The sequence below is a fragment of the Symphalangus syndactylus genome, chromosome 11 (assembly GCF_028878055.3).
Source record: "Symphalangus syndactylus isolate Jambi chromosome 11, NHGRI_mSymSyn1-v2.1_pri, whole genome shotgun sequence".
NCBI classification, from domain to species: domain Eukaryota; kingdom Metazoa; phylum Chordata; class Mammalia; order Primates; family Hylobatidae; genus Symphalangus; species Symphalangus syndactylus.
Window position 1 is genome coordinate 26,971,184 of NC_072433.2, and position 17,559 is coordinate 26,988,742.

Genomic DNA, 17,559 nt, shown 5'->3' on the forward strand with positions numbered 1-17,559 from the left:
CAATTAAATTAGTATTGACTATGGTTACTTTGTTATGCTATCAAATAGTAAGTCTTAGTCATTCTTTCTATTTTTTTTTTTTTTTTTTTTTTTGGTACCATACCCACCACCTCCCACTACCCTTCCCAGCCTCTGGTAGTCATCTATCTCCATGAGTTCAATTGTTTTGATTTTTACATCCCACAAATAAGTGAGAACATGATGTTTGTATTTCTGTGCCTGGCTTAGTCCTTGCCTTTGAGATAGGGTCTAATGGCTGGTTCTAGGAACTGGATGAAATGTTGATTGTATCTTTATGTCTATATTATTTTTGTAAAATTCTGCTTGTTGCATTATCACACACACAAAAAAACTATCAGGTAGTATGATTTTTGAAAAGATTTTTATTTCTAGGAAAGTCTCAGAACATAGAACAAATATTGTTTGTCCCTCTGTTTTCTAAAGTAGGTTTCTGAATTTTCTTGAATTGTTTTTCATGCTATATTTTATTACTCATCCTTTAAAGTGTTTTTTTTTTTGCTAAATTTTATTTAATTTTTTATTCAGAAAAGTTTTTTATTGTAAATTCTAGGGGATTTCAGTATGTGTTTTGGAGCCTAGATTAAGTACTTTTGATTAATATTCTGCTTCTTTGGTCTGCTAATTGAGTAAGCACATATCAGTTTGTGAGAAATTTTGTTGTATGACTAATAAATGTCAATTAAATGAGATTTGGTTAAGAACCATCCCCAGTTAGGCAATTTTTAATTTTGTTCAGCATATTTTAAAGCATGTTTGTGACAATGCATTGAAATTAAAATTATATTTTATATTTCAGTTTACTGTCAGCAGACTTTGTGTACTTCAGAGTTGTTTGAAGACTTAACTTGGTTCTTATCTAATGATTCAAACATAAATTTGAAAAGAATGTCTGTTTATGTTATTTTGGTTCTGGTTTCAAATAATAGTAAGTACATTCTCTTATGACTATTTGAAAACACTTTAATCAATTGGAACAGCCATTATTAATTTTTTATTTGAGTTCTTATATCAGTTTTTTGTGTGTGTGTTTTTGGAGACAGAGTCTCGCTCTGGCACCCAAGGTGGAGTGCAGTGGCATGATCTCGGCTTACTGCAACCTCTGCCCTGGTTCAAGCGATTCTCCTGCCTCAGCCTACTGAGTAGCTGGGATTACAGGCACATGCTATCATGCCCAACTAATTTTTGGATTTTTAGTGGAGACAGGGGTTTCACCATGTTGGCCAGGCTGGTCTCAAATAGTGCTAGGATTACAGGCGTGAGCCACTGCTCCCAGCCCAGTGTCTTTTTTTAACCTCACCTCTGAGGAATACTAGTTTAAAGAAAAGTGGGTTATTAGCATGTATTTAATCATTCAGTACTTATTAATTTTAAGAAATAAAGTAATTTATAGTGCTTAGCATTGAAAGGTAACAGGTTTAAAGAGAAAAAGAGAGGCATTTAATGAATTAGTTTAGTTGATTTTCTGCTGAATTGACCATTTAGTTACAGTGTTTACGGTATAAGCCAGCAATGGTTTTTATTTTGGAATAATTTTAGATTTACAGAAAAGTTGCAAAGATAATATAGAATGTTCCCATACACTTACTGCTCAGTTATTTTTTAACTTTTTAAAATTTTAATTCTTCAAACTGTTAGAAATTCTGTAAGCATTTAAAATGTTTCTAGGCCAGGGGTGGTGGATCATCCCTGTAATCCCAGCATTTTGGGAGGCCAAGGTGGGAGGATCCCTTAAGCCCAGGAGTTTGAAACCAGCCTAGGTAACATGGTGAGACCTTGTCTCTCTACAAAGAAATATAAAAAAAAAAAAGAAAAGGAAAATTAACTGGGTGTGGTGGCACACACCTGTGCTACCAGCTACTTGGGAGGCTGAGGTGGGAGAATTGAGTGAGCTCTGGAGGTTGAGGCTGCAGTGAGCTGTGATCAAGCCACTGCACTCAAGCCTGAGTGACAGAGCAAGACCTTGCCTCAGAAAAAAAGAAATGCTTCTAGGTAGGCACAGTAGGTCACATCTGTAACCCCAGCACTTGGGGAGGCCAAGGCTGTGTAACCTCTTCCCCATGTCACCCAGATCCCAGCACAACGACCATATTCAGTACCAGCAGACTCTCTCATGCCACCCTTCCTGCTAGAGGGGAAATGTGGGCATCAATAGAGGGGGAAGTCTGGGTGGTTGTAGGGCTCAAGGCCCAAACCCCCAGGGTGTTGGGTGGGGGTGGGGCAGCCTCAGGGAAGCTAGGCATCAGGTTGTATCCTTTGAAGGGGAGGAGTCAAGCCTCACCTTCTGCTAGCAGTGGCTGGTCTCTCACCCTTCTAGTCCTCTGCTATTATTGTTTCCATGGGGAGGGTCACAGACCCAGGCACAATGATAGTCTGAGCAGGCTCAGGTAATTCATTCAGCTAAGCCTCTTGCCAGAGAGGCCTGAGGAGGCACCTTCTTGCCAGGCGTGCACTTAAAAAAAATGTTTCTAGATTTTGTTTTATTTTGGAAAAACTAGAAAAGGTTGAATTTATTTATTTTTCCATTTTGGAACTTACCTTGATACTGCAATACAGAACCATGATGCAAAGTAAGAGTTTTGTGATTTTTAGAGGAAATTTGAATGCAATTAGTCTCTAAGCAGTAGTGACATATTTTTCATAATAATCTTGATTACAGATTTTTATCCACCATAATTCTGTTATACTTTGTAATACTTTAAAGTTGTTTAAAGGTTATTTGGTAAAATAAAATTTAACTGTTCTTCATTTCTGCAAGATTATTGTAAATAAAACTCATATTTTTATATGGCTATTTTTTTAAGGGACCGGACAAACACTCGTGAGAGAAACAGGTTGTATTACAGTTCTGTCACGGTTATTCAGGTAAACAAATACAAATTTCTTTTTGTTAATTATTCATTACTTAGGACCTTAACACATTTGTATTAATTTACTTTCTTTTCTTTTTAACCTAATAGGACAGTTATTTCAAAACATGAGTTGGATTTGTCAGATAAAAATGTTTTCCAGAGTTATCAGTTGTGGTCTTCAGTGTGTAGTACTCTGTGTGTCTGCGTCAACAATCCTCAAAATGGTAATTATCTGTAATGTTTAAATATAAAAATAAAGATAAAAACAAATGAAAACTGATATTTTCCAACTGTCATATTAAATCATGATTGACTTTGTCTTCTTTCAGATGAGAATCAAATGTTTTGCTGTTCCCTTTTTCCACATGCTAATGAATGGCTAAAAAATTGCATGACACCTGAGATAATTCGCCCTATTTGCTCATTTATTGGACTCACTCTTGCAAATAACAGTAAGTGTTCGTTATTTTCTAGGTCATAGTTGAAGAAACATATTTCAAAGCATAATAAAAACTATTGAATTTATTATTGAATCAGTTGAATTCTTGTAATTTGGGTTATTTTGGATGTATTTAGACTCTTAAAGATAAGAAAATCTTAAAAGTAGATATTTTTAGGAGGATATTGGGAAGATGGTAGCAGCATCGTTTTTTTAATCACCCCAGATACTCTCATAAAATGGAGAAACCAGATAGCAAGACTAAAAACCCATAGAGTGTGTTCTCTGATCACAAGGTAATTAAATTAGAAATGAATAAAAACAAAACATCTAGAAAAGCCCCAAATATCTGGTAATTAAACAACTTAGTACTAAAATCTGTGAGTCAATGCATAAATCATAAGGAAAATTATAAAATGTCTCTAACTGAATGATAATGAAAATACAACATTAGGCCGGGCATGGTGGCTCACGCCTATAATCCCAGCCCTTTGGAAGGCTGAGGCAGGTGGATCACTTGAGGTCAGGAGTTCAAGACCAGCCTGACCAACATAGTAAAACCCCATCTGTACGAAAAATACAGAAATTAGCTGGGCATGGTGGCAACAATTAGCTGGGCATGGTGGCAGACACCTATAATCCGAGCTACTTGGGAGGCTGAGGCAGGAGAATCGCATGAGCCCAGGAGACAGAAGTTGCAGTGAGCCAAGATCACACCATTGCACTCCATCCTGGGCAACAGAATGAGACTCTGTCTCAAAAAAAAAAAAAAAAAGCCAGACACAGTGGGTCACACCTGTAATCCCAGCACTTTGGGAGGCTGAGGCGGGTGGATCGCTCGAGGTCAGGAGTTTGAGACCAGCCTGACCAACATGTGAAACCTTGTCTCTACCGAAAATACAAAAATTAGCCAGGCACCTGTAATCCCAGCTACTCAGGAGGCGGAGGCAGGAGAATCTCTTGAACCTGCAGAGGCTGAGCTCACTCCACTGCACTCCAGCCTGGGTGACAGAGTGAGACTCCATCTCAAAAAAATAAAAAAAAAAAAATTAAAAGAAATCTGTGGGATGCTGCAAAACAGTGTTTAGAGGGAAATTTATAGTATTAAGGCTTGTATAAGAAAAGAAGAAAGGTCTCAAGTCAATTATACTAGCTTCTGGCTGGGTGTGGTGGCTCACACCTGTAATCCCAGCATTTTGGGAGTCTGAAGTGGAGGATCACTTGGGGTCAGGAGTTCCAGACCAGCCTGGCCAACATGACGACACCTTGTCTCTACTAAAAATACAAAAAAATTAGCCTGGTGTGGTGGTGTGCACATGTAATCCCGGCTACTCGGGTGGCTGAGTCAGGAGAATCGCTTGAACCTGGGAGGCAGAGGTTTCAGTGAGCCAAGATTGTACCACCGCACTCTAGCTTGAGCAACAGAGAGAGACTCTGTCTCAAATAAAAAAAAAACAAACCATATTAGCTTCTACCTAAGAAATTAGCAAACCAAGTAAGTTAAAATAAGCATAACAAAGGAAATAATGAAGAGAAGATTAGAAATCATGAAATAGAGAAAAATAATTGAAACATGAGCTAATTCTTTGAAAAAATCAATAAAAGTGATCCTCTAGCCAGACTGATGACAAAGTAATGAGAGAAAGCTCAGATTACCTGTGCCAGGAATGAAAGGTGACATCACTATAGATCTTAACAGATATTAAAAGAGTAATAAAAGAATAGTAGAAACAGCTTTATGTCATGACATTTAACAACTTAGATGCATTGGACAGATTCTTTGAAAGATACAAACTACCAAACAAAGCTCACCCAAGAAGAAATAGTAACCTGAATATTCCTATATCTGTTAAAGAAGTCAAATTTGTAGTTTAAAACCTTAACACAAGCTGGGCATGGTGGCGCATGCCTGTAGTCCCAGCTATTGGGAGACTGAGGTGGGAGGATCACTTGAGCCTAGAAGTTCAAGGGTATAGTGTGCTATTATCATACCTGAGAATAGCCACTGCAGCCTGGGCAACATAGCAAGAACCCACCTCTAAAGAAAAAAAAAAAGAACAACAAAACGCAAAACAAAACCTTAGCTTAGGAAATTCCAAGCCTTAATGGTTACATTGGTGAATTCTGCCAAACATTTCAGGAAACAAACAAATAATAATTTCACATACATTATTCCAGGAAATAGAAGTGGGAGAAACACTTCCCAACATATAAGGCCAGCATTACACCAATATCAGAACCCAGAAACAACATTATGAGAAACTGTTGGCTAATAGCTCTATGAACATAGATGTAAAAATCCTTAACAAAATATTAACAAATCTAATTTAGCAATATATATAGAAAAGATAATATATTATGACCAAGTGGCATGTATCCCAGGAATGCAAGATTGGTTTAACATTAGAAAATTCATCATATTTACAGTCTAGAAAAGAAGAACAATATGATAATTTCAATAGATGCAGGAAAAGCATTTGACATAATTCAACGTACATCTGTAAACTCATGATAAACTAAGAACAGAAGGAAACTTCCTTAATGTGATAAAGGGCCTCTACAAAATACAAGTAACACACTTAACGGTGAAAGACTTAATGTTTCCCCCTTGAGACTGGAAAAAAGACAAGAGGCTAGGTGTAGTGCCTCATGCCTATAATCCAAGCACTTTGGGAGGCCGAGGCAGGAGGACCACTTGAATCTAGGAGTTCAAGACCAGCCTGGGCAACATAGAAAGACCCTGTATCTACAAAAAATTTAAAAACTAGCCAGGTGTAATGGTTCACACCTGTAGTCTGAGCTACTTGGGAGGATTGCTTGAGCCTGGGAGGTCAAGGCTGCAGTGAGTTATGATTGTGCTATTGCACTCTAGCCTGGGCAACAGGGAGATCCTGTAACACGCCCCCCCCACACACGCACAGTAACAAAAATAAAAAAGATATATAATACTCTGGATTGTAAGACTCAACATTGTAAGACTGTCACTTTCAAATTCATCTCTAGATTCATGGAATTCCCAAGCAAAATCCCAGCAGATTTTTCTCTAGAAATAACAAGCTGATTCTAAAACTTACATGGAATGCAAAGGGCCTAGGATAATTGAAACTTTTGGGGAAAAAAGGATAAAACTGTAGGACTATGTTGCCTGATTTTAGTACTTATACAGAAATCAAGAAAGCGTGGCATTGGTGTAGGTATAGACTTACAGATTCTTTTTTTTTTTTTGAGACAGAATTTCACTCTAGTTGCCCAGACTGGAGTGCATGGTACGGTCTCGACTCACTGCAACCTCCACCTCCCAGGTTCAAGTGATTCTCCTGTCTCAGCCTCCTGAGTAGCTGGGATTACAGGCGCCTGCCACCAAGCCTGGCTAATTTTTGTGTTTTTAGTAGAGGTGGGGGTTTCACCATGTTGGCCAGGCTGGTCTTGAACTCCTAATCTCAAGTGATCCTCCCGCCTTGGCCTCCCAAAGTGCTGGGATTACAGGCGTGAGCCACCGCACCTGGCCTTGTAGACTTACAGATTAAGGAAACAAAAGTGAGAGCCCAGAAATAGACTCATACATATATCGTTGTTGATTGTCTACAGAGATGTCATTGTAATTCTGTGAAGGAAAAGATATTTTCAACAAATAATGCTAGAAAAAGTGGATATCTATATGCAAAATATGAATCTGAACCCTTATACAGTATACAAAAACTAACTTGAAATGGTTCATAGACTTAAATAAATATGAGTGAAAAATATAAAACATTGACAAAAGCTGAAAATTCTCACACCTTGGGGGTAGGCAAAGGTTTCTAAGGACATAAAAAGCATAAATAACTAAAGAAAAAATAATAAATTGGACTTCATTGAAATAATTTTGCTCTTCAGAAGAGCTTGCTATGAGGATGAAAGGTAAGCTAGACTGAGAGAAAATATTTGAGAAACATTTACCTGATTAAGAATTTGGGCTGGGCATGGTGGCCCACACCTGTAATGCCAGCACTTTGGGAGGCCAAGACAGGCGGATCACGAGGTCAGGAGATCGAGACCATCCTGGCTAACACAGTGAAACCCCGTCTCCACTAAAAATACAAAAAAATTAGCTGGGCGTGGTGGTGGGCGCCTGTAGTCCCAGCTACTCAGGAGGCTGAGGCAGGAGAATGGCGTGAACCCAGGAGGTGGAGCTTGCAGTGAGCCAAGATTGCGCCACTGCACTCCAGCCTGGGCGACGGAGAGAGACTCTGTCTCAAAAAAAAAAAAAGAATTTGTACCCAGCTCTTATAAATCAATAAGAAGACAAAAGCAACCTGGTGATTAAAAAAATGGGCAAAAGGTTTGAACAGATACTTTGCCAAAGAAGATGTGAATATTAAATAAGCACTTGAAAAGATGTTTAAGATTGGCTGGGCATGGTGGCTTATGCCTGTAATCCCAGTGCTTTGGAAAGCCAAGTAGGGAGAATCGCTTGAGCCCAGGAGTTTGAGACCAGACTGGGCAACGTAGTGAGACCTTGTCTCTACAAGAAAATTCTAAAAATTAGCCAAATATGGTGGCATGCACCTGTTTTAGTCCTAGTTACTCAGGAAGCTGAGGCGAGAGAATCACTTGAGTCCAGGAGTTCAAGCTTACAGTAAGCTACGATCACGCTGCTGCACTCCAGCCTGGGTGACAGAGCCAGAGCAAGACTTTGTCTCAGGAAAAAAAAAAAAAAATGCTCAAGAAATAATTAGTTATCAGAGAAATCCAAATTAAAATCCCATGGAGATACTACTACACACCCACTAGCATGTTAAAAATAAAAAGTGGTCATGCTAAATATTGGCAAGGATGTGGAACAACTAGAACTTTCACACATTGCTGATGTATATCTATATTCAAGTGTTTGAAACAAATACTCATATGTCACATGCAAAGGATATATCTCTAGAATTCAAAAAAAAAAATGGAATCTATTTCCATGATACCCTGACAGTCCCTTTATCTCTAAAAGCCAACTTTAATGAGTGATAGTTATAGGACGTCATTACCCTCAGTAAACTACAGATTAGAAGAAATCTGAAATATTCAGTGTACAATAAATGTGGTCTAGGATGTTCTTCTGCTTATATGCCTGAGTTTTTGTCACTCAGGCTATAACTAAGAATCTGTGGTAACACACTGCCATTTTCATCAACGCATTAACAAGTGTTTTTTTTTTTTTTTGAGCCAGAGTCTCACTCACTCTGTCACCCCAGCTAGAGTACAGTGGCACAATCATGGGTCACTGCAGCCTCAAACTTCTGGGCCTAAGCGATCCCCCTGCCGTAGCCTCCTGAGGTGCTGGGACTACAGGCACACACCACTGGCTAATTTTCAATTTTTTTTTTTTTTTTTTTTTTTGAGACGGAGTCTTGCTCTGTCGCCCAGGCTGGAGTGCAGTGGCGCAATCTCGGCTCATTGCAAGCTCCGCCTCCCGGGTTCACGCCATTCTCCTGCCTCAGCCTCTCCGAGTAGCTGGGACTACAGGCGCCCGCCACCACGCCCGGCTAATTTGTTTTTTGTATTTTTAGTAGAGACGGGGTTTCACTGTGGTCTCGATCTCCTGACCTTGTGATCTGCCCGTCTCGGCCTCCCAAAGTGCTGGGATTACAAGCGTGAGCTACTGCGCCCGGCCAATTTTTTTTTTTTTATTTCATAGAGATGGGGTCTCACTATGTTGCCCAGGCTGATATTGAACTTCTGAATTCAAGCAATCCTCCTGCCTCAGCCTCTCAAAAATGCTGGGATTACAGACATGAGCTACTACCACACCCAGCCTCTTTTTTGAAGATCTTTTAAAAATGAAAATACTTTCTAGGAAAGAAATCTATTTTGGAGCCACCATAATATTGAAAATGTTTGCCTGCCCTTAAATAATGTTTCTGGGCTGGGCATGGTGGCTCATGCCTGTAATCCCAACACTTTGGGAGGCCGAGGCAGGCAGGTTGCTTTAGTTCAGGAGTTTGAGACCAGCCTGAGGAACATGGTCAAACCCTGTCTCTACCAAAAATACAACAATTTCTAGCTGGGCATGGTGGTGCACGCCTGTAGTCATTAAAGGCATGAGCCACGGTGCCCGGCCCAGAATTATTTTCAACTAGGGAACAAAAGACTTCAGACTTAAAAAAATAGATTGAATCTTTGCTTGGAATAGTTATGACTCTCAGGGATCTGTTATAATTTTATGCTCCAAGAAGTAAAAGAATTAGGTGTAAATATGATGGATGAGATGTATGCTCTTTTAGAACAGTTAAATTACTTTGCATCTTGAAGAGTCAATCTGAGGAATTAGTTATGTTGGATTGCAGAAAATAGGCAGCTTGCTAATTACCAAGATAAATGAATGAATATATTCTTTGTAACTCTATTGAAAGACTTGTTTAATAATGTTGAGGGTTAGGTTTTTTTTGTTGTTGTTTTTTTGTTTTGTTTTTGTTTGTTTGTTTTTTGAGACAGAGTCTCACTCTGTCACCCAGGCTGTAGTACAGTAGTGTGAGCTCAGCTCATTGCAACCTCCGCCTCCCAGGTTCAAGTGGTCCTCCCGCCTCAGCCACCTGAGTAGCTGAGATTATAGGCGTGCACCACCACACCCAACTTATTATTTTTATTTTTAGTAGAGATGGGGTTTCAGCATGTTGGCCAGGCTGGTCTTGAACTCCTGACTCAAGCAATCTGCCTATCTCGGCCTCCCAAAGTGCTGGGATTACAGGCATGAGCCACCATGCTCGGCCTAAAGGACAGCTTAATAATGCCATTCTTACAAAATAGAGCAGTTCTTACGAAATAAAACAAAAAAGATTTCTAATACACAAGAAATACTGTAGTTTTACTATGTCAAAGTAAGATACATAAATAAGTAATCTATTTTATGATTATGTATATGCACAGGTAAAGATTGGATTTTTAATTCTTTAATTTTGGGATTTTTAGAAAGTATTTGAAAAGGTCAATGTTATATTTAATGCAAATTTATTGAATAAAACCATTCAGCTGTCTTGTTTGAAATATTAATAGTTTTGCTACTTTATTCTTCAAGCATATGTTCAGAAATACTTCGTATCTGTGGGTGGACTGGATGTATTGTCTCAAGTTCTCATGCAACTGGAATCTGATTCACATGAGACTCTTTCCAGTGCTAAACTTGCAGTGGTTGTGACAAAGACTGTGGATGCATGCATTGCTGATAATCGTGAGTGACAGTGCTTACTAGTTTTTTTGAAATTGAATTTCGTTTGAATATAGCATGAAGAGTATTGAAATAGTAGATTGAATAGTAACATGGTTTAGACTAACAGTTTCTCACAAGTGGAAGGGAGTATTAGAAAGTATCCAACATGGCCTGACGCAGTGGCTCACGCCTGTAATCCCAGCACTTTGGGAGGCCGAGGCGGGCAGATCACCTGAGGTCAGGAGTTCAAGACCAGCCTGGCCAACATGGTGAAACCTAGTCTCTACTAAAAATGCAAAAATTAGACGAACGTGGTGGCAGGTGCCTGTAATTCCAGCTACTCAGGAGGCCGAGACAAGAGAATCGCTTGAACCTGGGAGGCGGAGGTTGCAGTGAGGGAGCTGAGATCACGCCACTGCACTCCAGCTTGGGCAACAAGTGCAAAACTCCATCTGGAATAAAAGGCAGCATTAAATTAAAAATTTCAGGCTGTGTGTGGTGGCTCACACCTGTAATCCCAGCACTTTGGAAGGCCAAGATGGGAGGATTGCTTGAGGCCAGGAGTTTGAGACCAGCTTGGTCAACATATCGAGACTCCATCTCTCAAAAAAAAAAAAAAAAAATTAAAATTTTCAGATGAGAAACCAAGGGATATTTTTGAGATTAAGAATGGAAAACCCAATTTATGTAAAGAATACATCTCTTTCTGCTAAGTATGAGGTCAGATTTACCCAACACAGCATTACTAGTGAGTGGCAGAACCAGACTTGAACTCATGGCTGCTGCTTCTCACATGTGCGAACACTGAAGAGTAAGAAACTCTATTCGTATTCACAAACAACTAGGGGGCAAAAAATAGATGGTTTTTTAAAAAGTGGTTATTGAGGACCTGCTATGTGCGGAGCTTTACAAGTACAAAAATGATTAAGATGTAGTCCCTTGAGGAATTCACGACTTTTTTGTTGATATTAGTATTGTTAGACTCTGGGTGGACTCTGTTAAAAGCCACATTTGGAGAAGTATAGCTTAAAATGGTGGACTTTTTGACTTTTGTCACATCTCAGCATAGCTTCGCATATGCTTCATTGCATCAGTAAGTCAGTAGAACTGTGGTCAGTTAATAGTGTATTTTAAATGACAGCAGGAATTGATTATGTAGGAAAGTCTTTACTATCCAATCTAGATAAGAAGAGATATGTAAGGATAGAGTAAGCATACTCAGCTTTTAGGAAGTTAGTGTTACTTCATCTTCACAGCATTCTGCAGAACAATTAAGAAAAAAAATTCTTCAAAAAATTTGCTTTAGTAATATGTCTTTAGTATGGGAAGAAAGAGTAATGAGGGTTATAGTAATAAGCCGCCATCTTATAACAATGAATTTATATTTTATTCACACAGACACATATTTATTAGATGTTATGATATGTGTATATTTAATGTTATATAGATATATAACATTCTGCCTGAATAAGCTCTGAAAAATATATAGTATATATATATTTATAAGTTTTAAATTTGTACTATCTTTTTTTCCTATTTTATACTAATAGCTACTTTTGGGATAGTACTCTCCAAGTACCACATTGTTTCAAAACTTCTGGCATTACTGCTTCATGAAAGTCTGGATTCAGGAGAAAAATTTAGCATCATGCTTACTCTTGGTCATTGCACAGAGGATTGTGGTAAGTATTGGATTTATTGAGTGTGGTTATTAAAATAGTAGAGCGGAAATATACTTCTGTTTCTTTTTCTTCCAGTTATGTGAAGTCTTAAAAGTATTGCTTTTCTTCTAGTCATTCAGACCTCAAACTAGTCATTTCAGCTCCTAATTCTCCTTCACTCATTGTATTAAGTCAGTCATTAAGACCTGTAGTTCTACTTCTGTTCACCCCTCTTGATCCCTTTCTGTCCAGTTCCCATGCTGCCCTTCCAAAGTAGGCCCTCAAACCTAAACATCTTTCACCAATATTATTGCAGTGGTTTTCTCACTGCAGCACAGGGAGAAAGCTCCTTCCCTTCTATCTTCCTTTTTCAGTCCACTCTGCACATCGCTGCACAAATCTGTTTCTGTTCTCCTTGTTAAAACTTTCAAAGATTCTTCTTTTTCTACCTATTACTGTCTCCTCTCTCTTTTCTCTTTCTTCTCCCCCTTTTATTTTCCTCCTCCTCTCTACTTTCCTCCCATTCTCCCTCTGTTCAATCTACTCCTTCTTACCAATTCTCTCCACTTTCCTCTCTACCCCCTCACTTCTAATCTCTCTCTGCTCTTTCCACTCTCACTTTTCCACTCTCCTCCCTTTGCTCTCTCTTGCTTCTTCCACTCTTTCTTCCTTCCCTTACTTTCTACTCCCTCCATTAGTTTATTTATCTATTCTTTCCCTTAACCTCTGTATAATTTAGGATTGATTATATATACCCTTTTTCAAACCAAGTGAGTTTGTTGACTCTTATGAGTTGTGATACTACTCTGTGGCTGCATTTCTGAGATCACTTATGAGACAGGTATTTTGTGTAAGTGAATTATTTTTTTTTCTTTTCTTTTCTTTTTTTTTTTTTTTTTGAGAAGGAGTTTCGCTCTTGTTGCCCAGGCTGGAGTGCAGTGGTGCAATCTTGGCTCACTGCAACCTCCGCCTCCCAGGTTCAAGCAGTTCTCCTGTCTCAGCCTCCCGAGTAGCTGGGATTACAGGCATGCGCCACCATGGCCGGCTAATTTTGTATTTTTAGTAGAAACGGGGTTTCTCCATGTTGGTCAGGCTGGTCCCGAACTCCCAACCTCAGGTGATCTGCCTGCCTCGGCCTCCCAAAGTGCTGGGATTACAGGTGTGAGCCACCGAGCCCGGCCTTAAGTGAATTATTTTCTATATTAAAAATCCTGTTGGGGGCTGGACGTAGTGGCTCACACCTGTAATTCCAGCACTTTGGGAGGCTGAGGTGGGCAGATCGCGAGGTCAGGAGTTCAAGACCCGCTTGGCGAGCATGTTGAAACCCTGTCTCTACTAAAAATACAAAAAAATAGCTGGGCATGGTGGCGCATGCCTGTAGTCCCAGCAACTCAGGAGGCTGAGGTAAGAGAATTGCTTGAACCCGGGAGGTGGAGACTGCAGTGCGCCAAGATCGTGCCACTGCACTCCAGTCAGGGTGACAGAGCGAGACTCCCTCTCAAAAAAAAAAAAAAAAAATCCTTTTGAAACTATGTGTTTCTTGGGCTGGGCGCGGTGGCTCACGCTTGTAATCCCAGCACTTTGGGAGGCCGAGGCAGACGGATCACGAGGTCAGGAGATCGAGACCACGGTGAAACCCCGTCTCTACTAAAAATACAAAAAAAATTAGCCGGGCGTGGTGGCGGGCACCTGTAGTCCCAGCTACTCGGAGAGGCTGAGGCAGGAGAATGGTGTGAACCCGGGAGGCGGAGCTTGCCGTGAGCCGAGATTGCGCCGCTGCACTCCAGCCTGGGCGACAGAGCGAGACTCTGTCTCAAAAAAAAAAGAAAGAAACTGTGTTTCTCTATTTTAAAAATTTGTTGTTGTTGTTTTGTTTTTGTTTTTTGAGACAAAGTCTCACTCTGTTGCCCAAACTGGAGTGCAATGGTGTGACCTCGGCTCACTGCAGCCTCCACCTCCTAGGTTCAAGCGGTTCTTGTGCCTCAATTTCCTGAGAAGTTGGGATTACAAGTGCCTGCCACCATGCCTGGCTAATTTTTGTATTTTTTGTAGAGGCTGGGTTTCACCATGTTGGCTAGGCTGGTCTTGAACTCCTGACCTCAAGTGATTCACCCATCTCAGCCTCCCAAAGTGCTGGGATTACAGGAGTGAGCCACCGTTCCTGGCCTATTTTTAAAATTTTGAACTATGTTCATAATTATCACAAGGAAGAATTACGACCTCATATAGATAGTTTATGATAAAATCATTGTCCTCTTTGTTTATGTTTTCCAGAGGAAAATCAGTATGACCTTTTTAAAAACAATGGGCTTCCACTCATGATTCAAGCCTTAACTGAATCTCAGAATGAGGAACTGAACAAAGCTGCTACATTTGTGCTTCACAACTGCAAAAAAATTAGTAAGTGTACTATTACTTTAAGAACATACCAACCAAAGTTTTTAAAGGGGAATTTATTTCTGCTTTCATGAGCCAAGGCCTTATAGCTCTCAGATTCTTCTTACATTTGAAAAGCAGACTAGGCCCTGCACAGTGGCTCATGCCTGTAATCCCAGCACTTTGGGAGGCCAAGGCAGTCAGATCGCTTGAGTCCAGGAGTTCAAGACCAGCCTGGGCAACATGGAGAAACTCTATCTCTATAAAAAAATATATATATATAGAAAAAATTATCTGGGCATGGTGGCACACGCCTGCCAGCTACTTGGGAAGCTGAGGTAGAAGGATCATCTGAGCTCAGAAGTTGCTCAGGTCGAGGTTGCAGTGAGCTGTGTTTGCACCACTGGCCCTCCAGCCTGGGTCATAGAGTGAGACGCTGTCTGAAAAAAAAAAAAAAAAATCAGAGTATAAAATTTAGACATGACAACTAGGGTATATTCAGCATATACAAACCCATGTGGAAGAGAGCAGCAGTATAGATAATTCACTATTTTATGCTGTGTGCACAAATTTAGTTTGCAGGAATTAAATTTGTGGACTAAGGGTTATTTATTGTTAAATCATAAGTACATTTATTTATTTAAAAATGTTTGGGGCCGGGCGTGTTGGCTCACGCCTGTAATCCCAGCACTTTGGGAGGCCAAAGCGGGCGGATCACGAGGTCAGGAGATCGAGACCATCCTGACTAACACGGAGAAACCCCATCTCTACTAAAAATATAAAAAAAAATAGCCAGGCCTGGTGGCGCACGCCTGTAGCCCCAGCTACCCGGGAGCCTGAGGCAGAAGAATTACTTGAACCAGGGAGGCAGAGGTTGCAGTGAGCCGAGATTGTGCCACTGCACTGCAGCCTGGGCGACAGAGCAAGACTCCGTCTCAAAAAAAAAAAAAAGTTTGAGTTTCTGTTATGTGCCAGGCAGAGTGCTAGGCATCAGGGACATCAGGGATACAGTGATAAAAAACAGTTTGTGTATTCACAGAGCTTAGTTTAACTAGAGAAATAGACAGTAACTCAAAAGATGAGATTATGTGTTATTATAAATTGACATAACAAGTACACAGGGATAGACCACAGGTCTTTAAGAGCCTATAACAAAGGAATCTGGTCCAGATGTGGAGCAGAAAAGGCTTTGGGAGGAAGTGATTCTTGAGCTGAGAACTGAATGTCTAGAGTTAATTAGGTGAAAAGAAAGGAATTTGTTATCGGTGAGTGTCTCAAGCATAAGCAACAGTGAGGCACAAAGGCCCTGTGATAAGAGGGAACCTGGTGCACTTAAGGAATTGATGGCCAGTGTAGCTTGAGCTCAGAGGGCAGTGGCCATGGTAAGAATTTTGATCTTTGTGGAAGAAAAACTGCAGACACAGTATGTTAAAAAAAAAAAAAAAAAGGATTATAGGAAGGAATCAATTTATGAACATTATTTTTTTTTAAAAAAACTACTTTATTTTTGAGACGAAGTCTCACTCTGTCACCCGGGCTGGAGTGCAGTGGCGCAATCTCTGTTCACTGCAGCTTGTGCCTCCTGGGTTTGAGGGATTCTTGTGCTTCAACTTCCGGAGTATCTGGGAATACAGGTGCGTGCCACGATGCCTGGCTAATATTTTTTTTTTTTTTTTTTTTTTTTTAGTGGAGGTGGAGTTTCACCATATTGGCCAGGCTGGCCTTGAGCTCCTGACCTCAAGTGATCCTCCCGCCTCGGCGTCCCAAAGTGCAATGATTACAAGTGTGAGCCACTGTGCCCGGCCTAAAAAGCTAACTACTTTAAAACCAGTATCCATGTACCTGAGAATGTTTATGTGTCTGGCATAACATATTTGCATGTTTTTTCTCCTGTAACTCTGAGGAGTAAAGTCTGTTTTATGACTGTTTGAGTCCTGGGCCTCTGCTAGGTACTCTTCCACTTACTTTTCATACCAGTTAAGCTGTTAAGATAGTCTAGATGGAAAAATTTAGAGAAAGGAGAGGGTGGGCTGTGAGGTTGTCCTTATATATAAAATGTTTAAATAACCTTTCATTCATTGTTTTTTCCCATATTACAAAGCTGAGAAATTATCTCTAAGTCTAGGAGAATGTCCTTTTGATGAAAATGAAACACAGCAATTAAAGGACATAAATGTGAAGGAGAATAATCTTGAAGAGCACTGGAGGAAAGCAAAGGAAATTCTACACAGAATAGAACAGCTTGAAAGAGAAGGAAATAAGGTTGGATTCTTTGTTTTAAAGAATATAGAACTTTTTTCAAATTTTAAAAATTTCTTTCTTTTTTTCTCTGTACTACACTGACATATAAATTTTTTTTTTAATTTTTTTTGAGACAGAGTCTTGCTCTGTTGCCCAGGTTGGAGTGCAGTGGCACGATCTCGGCTCACTGCAACCTTCGCCTCCCAAGTTCAAGTGATTCTCATGCCTCAGCATTTCAAGTAGCTGGGATTACAGATGTGTGCCACCACACCTGGCTAATTTCTTTGTATTTTTAGTAGAGACAGGGTTTCCTCATGTTGGCCAGGCTGGTCTTGAACACCTGACCTCAAGTGATCTGCCTGCCTTAGCCTCCCGAAATGCTGGGATTACAGGCATGAGCCATCATGCCCAGCCAATATTTTTTAACAGTAGGGATTGGAGGGTAAAAAATTTTTTCTTCCCAAGTTATTTTTTAAAGTTTTAAATGGTTTTAAATGGAAAACTCCATAGTAATACTGGAAAAATCATGCTTTGACATAAAACAAAAAAAAAAGATTTTTAAAAAGTAGAAATGATGACTGAAAAGACAGGAAACATGGAATATTGAGCCAAGAGATCTAACATCTGAATAATTGAGGTTCAAGAAAGAGAAAAGTAGTAATAATCTAATAACCTCTTTCCTCTTTATATAAATATATTTTTCTATGTATGCATGCTTCGTGTTTTTGTATATGCATATATGTTAAAAAATAAAAACATAGTGTCCAAGTTAGTATAATATAGTGATTTTATTATTTT

At 39.7% G+C, this 17,559-nt stretch overlaps 1 protein-coding gene across 9 annotated transcripts in view; it reads left to right on the forward strand.

Annotated features, from left to right (window-relative positions):
* Positions 1-17,559, forward strand: part of TERB1 (telomere repeat binding bouquet formation protein 1) — a 47,917-nt gene that overhangs the window by 12,498 nt on the left and 17,860 nt on the right. For 8 of the 9 annotated variants that reach the window (XM_055299377.2, XM_063611755.1, XM_055299379.2 and 5 more), the window contains 8 exons: positions 818-946; positions 2,823-2,883; positions 2,979-3,094; positions 3,200-3,322; positions 10,352-10,504; positions 12,034-12,165; positions 14,419-14,544; positions 16,622-16,782. In XM_055299377.2, coding sequence (XP_055155352.1) covers positions 818-946; positions 2,823-2,883; positions 2,979-3,094; positions 3,200-3,322; positions 10,352-10,504; positions 12,034-12,165; positions 14,419-14,544; positions 16,622-16,782 — 1,001 coding nt within the window. The remainder of the gene's footprint in view (positions 1-817; positions 947-2,822; positions 2,884-2,978; positions 3,095-3,199; positions 3,323-10,351; positions 10,505-12,033; positions 12,166-14,418; positions 14,545-16,621; positions 16,783-17,559) is intronic. The other variant, XM_055299375.2, reaches the window with a different exon arrangement.